Source organism: Buceros rhinoceros, unplaced genomic scaffold (assembly GCF_000710305.1).
Source record: "Buceros rhinoceros silvestris isolate BGI_N320 unplaced genomic scaffold, ASM71030v1 scaffold5730, whole genome shotgun sequence".
Lineage (NCBI taxonomy): Eukaryota > Metazoa > Chordata > Aves > Bucerotiformes > Bucerotidae > Buceros > Buceros rhinoceros.
Window position 1 is genome coordinate 33190 of NW_010388899.1, and position 12726 is coordinate 45915.

At 48.5% G+C, this 12726-nt stretch overlaps 1 protein-coding gene across 1 annotated transcript in view; it reads right to left on the reverse strand.

The window, feature by feature from the left end:
* Positions 1-5212, reverse strand: part of LOC104489726 (cystathionine beta-synthase-like) — a 35841-nt gene extending 30629 nt beyond the window's left edge. Inside the window, exon 1 of the mRNA XM_010131926.1 lies at positions 5090-5212. Within this exon, the coding sequence (XP_010130228.1) occupies positions 5090-5212 (123 nt within the window). The remainder of the gene's footprint in view (positions 1-5089) is intronic.
* Between the last annotated feature and the right edge of the window lie 7514 nt (positions 5213-12726).

Genomic DNA, 12726 nt, shown 5'->3' on the forward strand with positions numbered 1-12726 from the left:
GGATTTGTGTTGGCCTTGCACGTATCTCCCCCAGCAAATCCTTATTTACCTAATGAATTAACTGAGAAGGAGCAAAAGTCACTTGTGAGTAAAGAAGAGATAAGCTGCAATGTAATCAGAGGGAGTTAGCACGCTTTCACAACTGAAGTTGCCCGTTACCAATTAAAATGTTGGCAAATTAGATTTTCCAAATTTTTTTCTTTTATTTTTTTCCTCTGGTGATGCCCACTTTCACCATTCTGTGGTGGCGGTGCAAAGACAGAGCCCGTGAGCTGAAATTATTAGGGCTGCTTTTGCAGGTCTTTTCCCTCTTTGCCAGCATGTGGCTCCCTGCCCTGGTAGGTGTTGGCCCCGAGGAGGATGGGGAGAATCTGACCTTCCCCTCTTTTGGAGGCTTTGACACAACACCAGCAAGACTCTTCCCTGCTGATGGTCTCAGCAGTCACATCCCGTGACCACACAGGGTTGGTGGGAAGTGCAGGCAGAAAGGGGCAAGGGGCCACTTGGGACACTGACTGTAGCCAAGGATGCCTAAGAAGAACAACGTCCAGCGCAGACATCTTCTCATGCTACCTCCACTGCAGTTACAAGTCACCTTACAACACAAAGCAAAGATAGATACATCCTCTCTTGATTACCAAAACTCTTACCTAAGTCCCAATATCTCTCCTAAGCACTTCCTGAAGCTTCAGCTATCATCCAATTAGCCATCAAATACATCTGACCTATTGTAGGTGTCCTGTAACAGCCCCCTTGCTTTCTTCTAAACAGAGAAGCTTGAGATGGCACATGGGAGGACAAAGGATAAGTGGAGATATCCACGGGAGCTGGGAGGCAAGCCAAGAGACCAGGCATACTGCTACACAGTCCTGTACCTGCTGCCACTTACTGAAAGTATGACTAAGAGCATAGGCTAAAGTTTGTAGAGCACTTTGCAGATAGGAGACTGCAACGATTAGATTATCAGACCACACTGATGACTTCAAAAGGAAGAAAATCAGGGCACTGATTACGTAGACAGATAATGAGATGAAGTCAACAGGGCAGAGAGAGTTAAATGCAAACTTGACCTATTCAAATCAAAATGCCATTTTCTTGCTTCATTTTAAAGAAAAGATATTGCTGTCACTGAGCAAGACAAATGCAACATCATTTTAACAGAACTTTTAAAAGCAACCCAGGCTGAAAGGGACCTCAGGAAGTCTCCAGTCCACACTCCTGCTTGAAGCTGGATCAGTGCTAAGATCAGCCCAGATTGCTCAGAGCTTTGTCCTCTTGGGTCTTGAAAACCTCCAAGGATGGAGGCTACACAAGCTTTCCAGACAACACTCTCCACCACCCAACAGACCTTGTAGCACAAAGCCAGAATCTCCCCAGTTTTTAGATTTATTCAGCTCTTGCTGAAAGCACAGGCACTCCCCAGCTCACAGTCAACCTTTGAATAGGCTGAGAAGCAGAGACTACCAGCTTGCTCCTCTTTCCAAGCCTCTCCACCACCACAAAGTTACCTGGTTAGTAGCCACGGCTCCCATGCAGTCTGCCATTAGAAAAGCCACACGTTCGGTAGCAGACAAGCCACACTTACCACCTTCAGTGTACCAGCCAAGCACCTCTGCTGCTCCCCAGCGCTGAGCTTATATGAACCCAGTGGCAGAGGACACCAATGAGCAGCAGTAAGCTCTCTGCAGAGAGACGCTGATTGGATCCTGGCCCCCACCCAATTATGCCCAGCACCTGGTTGCTCTCTGAGCCTAAATGATCGGGATATAAAGAAAGATAAGCAATTTATTGTTTGCTTTAATTCGTACCTATCTTCAGAAGTGCTCCCAACCCATCACCCAGCAATTTTGAGGTCGGTTTAGAATTTTGTTTCTGATCCGATTTCATGTCTGAATCTGCTGCTTAAACCCAGCTCGTTTGTGTCAGTATGTGCCTTACTGAATCAGGTATAAGCAGTGACAGAAACGACATATTACATTTGGTGCTCTCTGACACGGACTGTCTGTGTCCTCTGGGAACTTAGGATTAATCTCCGCTAACCCTAAACCTCTTTCTCATGCTGGCTCCCACTCCTCATGCAACGGCTTGACTATTAAATGATCTGAAAGGAGCTCTGTGGTGATTCCCAGATGCTGGCTGGGCGATTAGGAAATTACCCACGTACAGATTTACTGGAAGACCAAGAGCCCACGGGTAGTTTGTTCCCTCCTTTCCCCTCTCCTTCCCACAGCTGGGGCAGTGCACAGATCTGCCTGGCCAAGGCTGGGGCCACGCTCCCCGAAAACACAGTCCTGAGGAACTTCACTGCTATTCAGATGACCAGGGGAGAATAAGGCGTATTGGAATGCTTATTGTGGAATTATACCTTTCAAAGACATGATTGCTGTAGGTATTAGCACAGGAATGACATTACCTTTGGTCTTTTTGCAAGAAACAAACTCTCTGGAAAACATTGCCAGAGGTAATCCATTGTAGAAAAACCTCGTGGGCTATCTGATGTGACACAGGGCATGCCGGTTTCTCATAAAGAAGCTGCAAATAACACTAACCCCAGCAAGAATTGTGTTTTCTGGGCATTGCAGTTACAGAATAACCCAGCCGCCCCTTCCTGTCTACCTCCTGAAGCAGCACCTGGTCGAAGTGAAGACCTAATAAAAGATAAGATTCTTCCCTTTAGTGACCAAGCTGCAAGAAATTGAGATATTTTCACCCTAAAATGCAACAAAGGTATGGATGGGCATTTGGAGGGACAGAAGATCATTTTGAAATAAAAACCTTGGTTTAACATGACATGAATAAAATGTTTTCTTCAGAAAAAGATCTAAACAACAAGTTTGGAAACTTCTTTGGGGCAGGGTAAAAGCTGTTAGCTAAACTTCATCAAAATGCTCAAGTAATTTGCCCCCCATTCCCATCCCCAGAGCTGCTACGTGGCCTGACTCTGTTCAGCATCACCAGCCATACAGGCACACAGGCAGCTTGTATCTCCCCCGTGGGTGAGGACAGCAGGCATTTTGACATGGGTTTTCCTGCTTTGCCTGTGCCCAGGTTAAGGGCCAGAGGAGGAGCTGGTCCGTGGGGTGCGCACTGGCATCCTTGTCACGCTTCCACTGCACCAAGACGTGCCAGGCAACCCTCAGCCTGTGCTCCTATTAAAAACATGGCCCGTGGGTACCTAATCTTACCTCGTCAGTCTGCGGTGCTTCTATTTAAGCGCTACTAAGTTGACAAAACACACAAGAGCGCATGGCACAGCTTTCTATTCCACAGCAAGCTTGCACCACCCTGTCCTGTATCTGAACCGTTACATCGGAGCTTTTACCCTGCAGGGTCCCACTGACTAAATGGCAGCGTCGTAGTTAGGCTGGGCAGCAACGACCGGAGAGAACTGGCCAGCTGGCCATGAAAGGCAAGGGAGGCGCCGGGGGTGGCGTAGGCAGCCAGGAGCACTGGGACTGGGGGCTGCTGGGCTTCTGTCTCTCACGAGATGTGACGGGACGGCTCATGCCTGAGCACAGGGAGAGGGCCTCTGCTTTCAAAGGGTCATCGTAAGGACTCTTGGCAGAGTTCCTTTCACTGTACTCATCTCAGCAGGGTCAGAAGGGATGTAGCACTCATGTTTTACCTCTGGGCGCTTGGGAGCAAAGATCTTTCATGACCACAGATCCACCACGCAGGTCATTTTTTCATCTAGGGGAGACAATCTGGTTTTAAGTCGTTTCTGAGTCTGCTGTACCAAGCAGGAAGAAATCCACATTTTCCCTTCCCAGGTAATTTAATAATCAAAATGGCTTCATCAAAGCAGTTGAAGTTCCATGGCAGGGTTTGAAAGGATGTCAGGAGAGGAAGGGTTAGCAGTGTTCTGGGAAGACCCAGCAGATAATTCAGGGAAGAACAAGCTTTCCTTGGCTCTTGCCTTATCTTTGTCCGTGAGAGAAAGCCATTTTGCTGTGCGGGGCTAACACTGCTGGTGGTCAAGCCGAATGGGACTGTGGGTTGGAACACCAGTGATAATACCTGCTATCTGAATTGCACGGGCAAACTGGGAAAAAAAGGAGGATGTTACTTACTGTTAAACGTATTTTTCACCTGTTCAAAGCACTTAGTGTAAAAGCCTTATTTTAGCGCAAAACTATTCCAGCTAAAAAATGACATGTACCATCTGTCCAAAATATGGATTTTATGAAGCTTCCTCCCCATAATTTAAGTCTTACCAAAAATAGTTAAAGAATTTAATTGCCTGCAGCTAGTCCCCAGTGACACTTCTGAGCAGTGCCGCGTTCTGTGACTAGCGTCACGTTGGCAGGGATCTGTGTGACAGAGCAACGTACTCAGTGTAAGACGCACCAGCCCAAGCTTGTCACAGTCCCAGGCAGGACTGGGTTGGAAAAGTTTTGTTACTGCGTTGAAGAACCTATTTACATCCACCTGCTTCAGGAAGGGTCAGCGCTGGCTTGTACAATCCATGGATGTTTCCAGAGTATCTGATGTGCCTCCTTTAATGGCACACCTACCGCCGGTGGCTGTAGGGACACCTATGCTCGAGAGAGAGGTGAGGGAAGAGCAGACCTGCTAGTTTTTCTTAGGAGGACACTGGAGGAAATTCAAGGCATGAGCAGCTCCAAACACGCTGGGTTTTCCACCCTTCGAAGGTCAGACCCGCTGCGCTTACCCCATGGGGCTGAGCAGCACATTCCCGTATCCGGACGGGTCCAAAAGGCAGCAGTCTCACTGTGAATTGGCACGTTGCCTTGACTCCAGTTTGCTCACGGAGATGAAGTATCTGTGACACACCACACCATGCAGGGAACACAGGGGAGGTCTGTCGGTGCACGTAGGCCACTTGCCCTGTTTGCAGAATGTGGGCATTCAAATCCAGCTGGTTGTCACTGGGAGAGGCAGCGACTTTTCAAAGCCTGAGAATTGGCAGGTGTGAAAGAAGTGGCACGTTTATTTGAAGAAGCTATGGAGTATTTTTAGCTACCAAAAGAGTAGTGCAAGCTGGTTTTTCCCCTAAATAGGGGTAGATTTTTTCTGTAGACCAAGGCACGGGCGCACAGGCTGTGGCAGGGGAGTTGGCTGTTCTTACTGCCACACCACAGGCCAGGTCGCGCAGGCTCTCCTCTGGCTTACCACCCTGCAGCACTACAGCCTCCGAGCGACGGCCAATGTTGGGCACTGAACAGAGCCACGACACATGGCGCTCCTCCATCATTCCCCACAACCATAAGGACGGCACAGGGCTCGTCCTACTTTGCAGGAGCTGCTGTTTGATGCAGCAAGGGTACCCAGCTGAGCAACCCTTGTCCGTAGTCCTCCCTCTCACCCTCCTTCCTGTCATCCCTGTCATATGTTGTCCTGTCCATTACAGACAACTAGAAAAACAAACCAGAAAACTGATTTCACCGACTAGGTAATGCAGTGTGGAGGGAAAGCTGCATTTTAGCTGGATGCAGTCTGCAGTTCACTGTGTAGAACTAGGGCGGCTTGGAGGCCCTGGCAGGTGAGATGGCAGTGTGGGTGACTAGGTGCAAGGCTGGGCAGGGGCATGGATGCAGCATAACTTCAGCAGGGACTGAGGTACAGCACCTGGGCTCTGCAGGACCCACACGCACACAGAGCATCCCTGCTGTACTTGTTTAACCCTGCAGCAAATGGGGCCAGCACCCTGGTACAGTCTGGGCTCCCTGTGACCCGACAGGAGCTGTGCCTTTGCCCGCCTCTGCACGCCTCTGCACAGCTGCTTCAATCTCCAAAGCTCCGCTTCTGAAAAGCCCGTATAGATACAGAACGCCTTCAGGAATATTTCATGAGCAAAGCTCCAACACATCTGCCTTTACCTTGCAGTGGCAAAAGGTGGTGGCATTTCCATCAGCAACTCAAGTGTAGACTGGGGAAAAAAACCCAAACCCACACCTAAAGAAAGTCTGGGAAATTTATTCAGTAGCTTTCTGGACTGAAGCCCTCCAGTTATCTTGAGAGTCAAAACATCAAATTGTACCCGGTAATGTTCCCTGCTTTGGTGACCTGTGAGGAGGAGCACCTGCACAGCCGCGGTCAGTGCCTAGCAGTGCCGTAAGGCAGTCCCTCGCTGGTTGGGAAAGGTCTCGCCTCCTGCAAAAAGGGGGTGTGCGGAGTCCCCTACACGCAACACTCAGAACCTGGGGGCTGCTGCTAACAGGACGCTCTTGGGGCATGCTGAAGAGCCTTGGATGCTTCTCAATAGCTAAAACCGCTCCTGATCTACTTTGCTAAGGTGTTTTTTGCTAAGGTTCAGCTCCCTGTTTGGGACCACAGCCATGCCCCTGAGGCAGCAGCAGCACAGGGCAGGGGCTGTGCTTGTGGCAGGCATGCTGCTGGCAGGTGGAACTTGATCCTATGTGCTGTCTGCTGCTCTCTGTGCCTGCTTAGTCTTTGGTGTTTCTGCTGAAACGCCCTTTCCTTGCACAGGTGAGCCTGGGAGCAATGTGGATCTTTTGCGTATCAGACTGTGAGACCAGGATCTTTTTTTGTTTCTATCAAAACGTAACGGTAAGGAAAGGATCTGCAATTGCTGCCAGCAATGACAGCATTTCAACTGGTCACATGAAAAGGATGTGTGAGGTAAATAAAGCTTAGTGCATTGTTTGTCTGCTGCGTCAGTCACCTCAAGCTGCTGGAGAGCACGGTGGATCAGGTGTGAGAAGATAAAGCTGAAGACAGGGCACTCTGCATCTGAGGAGGCAGCTGAACCATACCCCTGTAAGAAAACCTGGCACGCAGGCGAGCGACCCAGAAAGGAGTTCATGCTGCACACCTGCAGGACTGGCCCCACACCTGAGGCAGACGGAGGAAGCCCCCCTTCCCTGCATCTTCTGTGAGACGACGGAACATCCCAGTGAGACGGAACAATATCCCAGTGAGACTGTCTGACAAGCTATTTAGACGGGGCTGAGCAAGGGCTGACCGCATAAGGAAATGGGGACAAATAATCCAAGGGATGAGAGGTTTACTCGCTTGCCCAGCAGGCAGATACGAAGCCACCCTCACCCTGGTTTGACTTGAGCAATTGACCAAGAAGCTGAAATAACACAGCCAGCCCCTTTGGTTTCTCCCAGTTGCTTCTTAAGCACAGATCAGCTCACTTGAATTCACACACTTTTGAACTATACAGATTCACCATAATTTGGAAAAGACATCGCCTTCTCACAGAAACACAGGCTGGCACATACCCCTTGCATTTATTCAGAAGTATCTATCCAACTGACAGCACCCACACCCGTTGCTCTAGGATCTTCCCCAGTGGTCTCTGAGCCCCAGCTCTACACCCTTCCTTTCCTGCCCTGTACAGAAACACCAGCACGGTAGTAAAGCCAGCCACGAGAGGCAGACTGTGGGCTGGCTCACCGACAGGCCTGCCCTACAGCAGCAGGCTGGAGACAGAGGAAGAGAACTGCAGAGCATTGCAGTACACACATTGAAAGCAAGAGGTCTTCTGCAGCTGATGGAAATTTCTCCCAGTCTACAGTCTAACAGACTGTCAAGTTGCCATTGAGAACCCCAGACCCATTCTGCAATCGAAGAGCTTTTATCAAACTCTTTATACTGTACACTGGTGAACATCTGTGCAATAAATACAGCACACGGTATTGGTTTTTCCCAGCTCCTTGTCACGGTTTAACCCCGATTAACACTACCCCAAGCCAAACCAGGACATTCTCCATTCCTTACTCCACATCATTTATAACGTGGTCAGGTCTCACACTACCCAACACATTCTCACTAACCACCACAACCCTTCCCACCCTTTGATACCATACACAGATACCGTTCCCTTAGTCTATGGACCATCCCCGTGAAATGTCTGTAAAACGTCTGTGAATGTTCTCAGAATGTCCACTGAGTTCATTTAGTCCATGACGTTGCCCTCCATCTGCTGTGGTGGTCACTGAGGGCAGGACAGGTGGTGTGTCACGTGGGGTTACCGGGCACTAAATTAGCTCAGGTCAGGTCACTGCTGTGCTTGCACTGCTTCTTGTAAGGCTTGTCCTCCATGGGTTCAGGTGGTTCCTACAACATGCAAGTCAAATCACGGTATTTTCATTACAATCTCCAACCCTGGTCCCTTTGGACAAGGTTATAGGGTCTAGCACTGCAACTGCAACGACCCCTGCTCCAGCTCGCACTTATCCACAGACTGCAGCCCCTTACGGGTGTAGCTGCTCCAAGTGGAGCCTTAGTCTCTCCAGGGCAATAACTGAGGCAGCATAGACTTATCCACAACCACAGCCGTGTTGAGGCGCACCCGTTCCAGCATGGCCTTCCCCATTGACCATAACGCCTTCAGAGATATATCTGCTCCAGCGCGGCCTTATCCACAGTCACACAGTACCTTCAGGAGTGAACCCGCTCCAACATGGTCTTACCCCTGACTGCAGTCCCTCCAGGGCTCTACCCTGGCCACACATTTTGAGGTGCTCCAGCGTGACCTCACGCACAGCCATTGATACTTCAAGGTGTACCTGCTGCAGTATGGACATATCCACAGTCACAGTTACTTTGAGGTGTACCTTCTCCAGCATGCACTTACCCTTGATCCCAGTCCCTTCAGGGGTATACCTGCTGTGGCACAGACATAACCACAGCCACGGATGCTTCGGGATGTATCTGCTCTAGTGTGGACTTATTCACCCCACAGAGGCTTTGGAGTGTCCTGCTCCCACTCGGACTTATTCACAGATCACTACTCTGTTGACTCAAGTCCACTCTGGAGTTCCAGCCTGTCCCGTACAGCAGCAATGCCCTGGCCACCTGCCAGCCCAGGTGCACGCCCACTGACCTTATCAAAATGTTCCCTGGCCCAGCTGAGTAAGGTGATAAGCGCTACAGCAACCAGAGAAAGCAAAAAGCAGCCACGGATAAGCAATAGACCTTATTATACAGTGAGGCAAGCAAGCCTCGTGGCCAGCAGAGGAGCTTGCCAATTAATAGCTAAACAGCAATAACAGCTATAAATTCAATCTGGTACATTCTGTTCAAATCTGTTATTACCTCAAACCCTTCAAGCACCATGCTGGGCACCAAAAAAGACTGTTGTTGTTTGACCCCAGCTGCCCACCAGGGACCTCAGAGTCACTCGCTCACTCCCTGCCACCAGACGGGGGAAAGAATTGGAAGAGTAAAAGTGAGAAAAGCGGTGGGCTGAGATAAAGGCAGTTTAATAAGTAAAGCAAAAGCTGCGCGTGCAAGCAAAGCTGAACAGTTCATTCACCACTGCCCGTCTGCAGGCAGGTGTTCAGCCATCTCCAGGACAGCAGGACTCCATCACACCTAATGGCGACTTGGAAAGACCAAATGCCACAACTCTGAATGTCCCCTCCTTCTTCCCCCAGCTCTGTATGCTGAGCATGACATCATGTGGTGTGGAATATACGCCTTTGGTCAGTTGGGGTCAGCTGTCTCCTTCAGCTTCTTGTGCACCAGCAGCCTACTCGCTGGCATCGTGATGTGGGAAGCAGAAAAGGCCTTGAGTGGTGTAAGCTCAGCAATAACAAAAACATCCCTGAATTATCAACACAGTTTCCAGGACAAACCCAACCACAGCCCCACAACAGCTACTATGAAGAACATCATTACCTCTACTGTAGCCAAAACCAGCACACTCCTTACAGCATAAGACAACTTCCCTTTGTCCTGGTAGTGTGATGACACTATGCAGTAAGAAAGGCTGTTAGATGACAGCGGCAATACTAGGAGACCCCTAACAGAGAGCATGAATGTGACACGCATTGTGGCAAGCCAAAGTTTTCAGAAACCATTTAGTGATGAGCTTGGTGAGCAGGTGAGACTGGTCTGGCTGCTCAGAGGAACCGCAGCTAGACAGGGTCCTGGAGTCAGCCATAGGTTGTGCAAGAAGTGGGAAATAACGTGGGACGTGACAAATTCAAAATGATCCTTAAAGCATTGTCTCATAACTGCTGGCAAAATATTACACAGATTTTACTGGGTAATTGTCTTCAGGTAAGAAAACAAAAGTGTTTTTGCAGAACCAACATTAGACCAAAAGGACTGATACTCTCTTACAGTGACAAACAAATACAGCAGAAATCATTTATGTAAGTATCCATGTGCAAAATAGTTTTCAGGCCTATGGTCAGCATAAGGCAAACAGAAGACAAAGGCACCCGCTTCAGAAAAAAAACCCAAACAGTTCTGTTCAAGCTCTGAACCTGAACTTCAGGATAAAGACTGAGCAAACAAACTGCAATGTCCTTCCAATACTGTAAGGACCAAGACAGAGAGAGATGAGTCCAGATTTAATACATCCCTACCATCACTAACCAGGAGCAGGGTAGCAACAGCATTTCACGCATGCGATTAAGTGTCAGGCTCATAAGCTCTTGCATTAGAGGAACTTCAGCCTTGCAGGACTACCTGTTCCCTTCTCTTTGCTGCCTCCGTTCCTACTAGAGGAAAGAGCTCTGGAAAGTTTCTCTGTCATTCAGCAACCCCATCTATCTCCTCAATTCCTCTGCTCGAAAGGCTTGCTACTGTGAGTAGGAGTGGCTGGTGGCCACCTTTTCCTCCCTGTGCCAGCACAGTCTCGGAGACAGCTCCTCCTCCCTCCTCTTAACAAACTGCACAGGCAGAGCGGCGCGAGCGGATCTCTTCGGATACTTTGGTTTACTTTGTTTACTTTAGACTCACATCCCCTCTTCCCTACCAGCTCTAACCACCTCTCCTTTCTCAGTCAGCAGTACCACCTGCTTTTGTGATGTTACAGAGATTCATTTATGAACAGTAAATAAAAACAAAAAACAAATTAAAATCTCCACACTTTTCTCTGTCTCGCAGGTAAAGACACCCATAACCCGCTGCTGCCCCAACTCTAACTTCTCTCCTGTACTGCTGTCCTGAAAGGCAACTTTGGGAACCTCCTTCCATCCTCCTCATATTTCTTGCTGAATTTAATTAAGCTGGGACATGGAGCTTTTACAGGCATGAAAATAAAAGGGAAAAAAACCGCAACAACTTAAGCACCCCCGTCCCCACCCACTGTCAGCAAAGGCCAGATGGAAAATGACAGGGGGCGGGGAATAGATAAAGCAAGCAAAGTAAATTTCCAGGAGCAGGAGTAATGCCAAAATTCAGCAGCAGTGACGGCTATGATTGCAGCAATCGCTTCGGTTTGTAGTGTCTAGTGAAGTACACAGGTTATAAGTGCAGGAATCAAAGAATACAGTGGGAATATAAGTAATTAAAGAAATGAGAGCTCAGCATTCCCTGTAAATCAAGAATAGATATTAAAATATACCTGACAACAGTATTTTAAATAATTGGGAAAGGAGTTTGGAAGCTTGAGCTTGTACCTCAAGGGGTACAACTGACCATTCTCAGACTCCCTCTAAACTGAGAAACATTAAGTATGTTTAAAGTGCTAAGACCAAAGACTGTGCCTTTAACTGTGCTACGTTACTTACGACTACCTGGGAAGTAGCTCAAATACACGGTTTGAAAGATGAGTTATTAGGCTCTGCCAAGCAGCAACAGAGGTCGGACATTGCTGTTCAGCCTAGAAAAGCTAATCCCCATTTGAAAACCCTGTCTTGACGCACAGGTACACGCATCGGATACTCACGCTAGTTCAACTGCCCTCTAGTGGGAGCACCCAAGCTGGGGTTGCTCCTACAGTGAGGGAGAACAGCGAGAAAAAACCCTGCACAGCGTTGGGGTAAAAACCAAAATAATTAAAAAACCCCAAAACCCCCACCCTTTAGAAACTATTATTATTGAAGTTGCACATTTTTAGACTTCATAGTAGATTATTCCATACCCTTGGAAAAAGTGGTTAAACCACACTTTGAGGTAAGTAGGGGTCACATTACTTCAGTAATAGCCCTAATACGAAGGAACAGCCGATGTCTAAGGAAATAAACTGAACAAGGGCAGAATAAACTTTGCATTCACCAGCATGGTATTCAAGAGATATCAGTACCCAGTCTGAGGTGGGGGGGGTGGTATTACAACAAAGTCCTTAACATTCACAAATGTAAGGCGAGAGAAAAGCAGCTAGAAAACCACCCAGGCTGCCACGCTGCTGGCAGGCAGACTCCATCACTGGTGTGACTTCTTTTGCCTCTCTCCTCCAAGGTGCAACTGCAAAGGCTCTGCTTCATGATCTTTGCTCAGCACTCACACAGGACAGGGAGGTTTCCACCACCTCTCTCCTGAGCACACACTCCCAAAAAGTACTGCAAATCCCACTGCCACAGCGAGGCCAGCAAACCAGTCAAAAATCTATATATAGGAGGTAGCAATTGTGATTTTAAAATAACCCCTCTGTTTTCTCTTAGCTGACTCACAACTCCCTCTTTTGTTAAAAAAAAAAAACACAACAACTTTGCTACCCTACCAGCCTATTACCCCAGCCTAAAGAGTATTTTTCTACTTCAGTGCAGAGAAAAGTGTCACTCCTGCTGATCAAAACCTTTATTCTCAGCAAAAGACCAGTCAGAAGATGATTAGAGCAGTCTTTATGAAGAAGAGCGGCTTTTCTCCTGTAATCCCAGGGTTATTCCACTCATCACAACCACTAACAGCAGTCAGTAGCCTGGGCACAGCAGCGTACGGATAGGGCTGCCAGCGCCAACCCCGCCACGGCTACGCGAGTCCAACACTCCTGGAGAATCCTGAGCTACAGAAGTGGTGAAAAGTTGTAGCTGCACACATCTGCTGCACATTACTCAC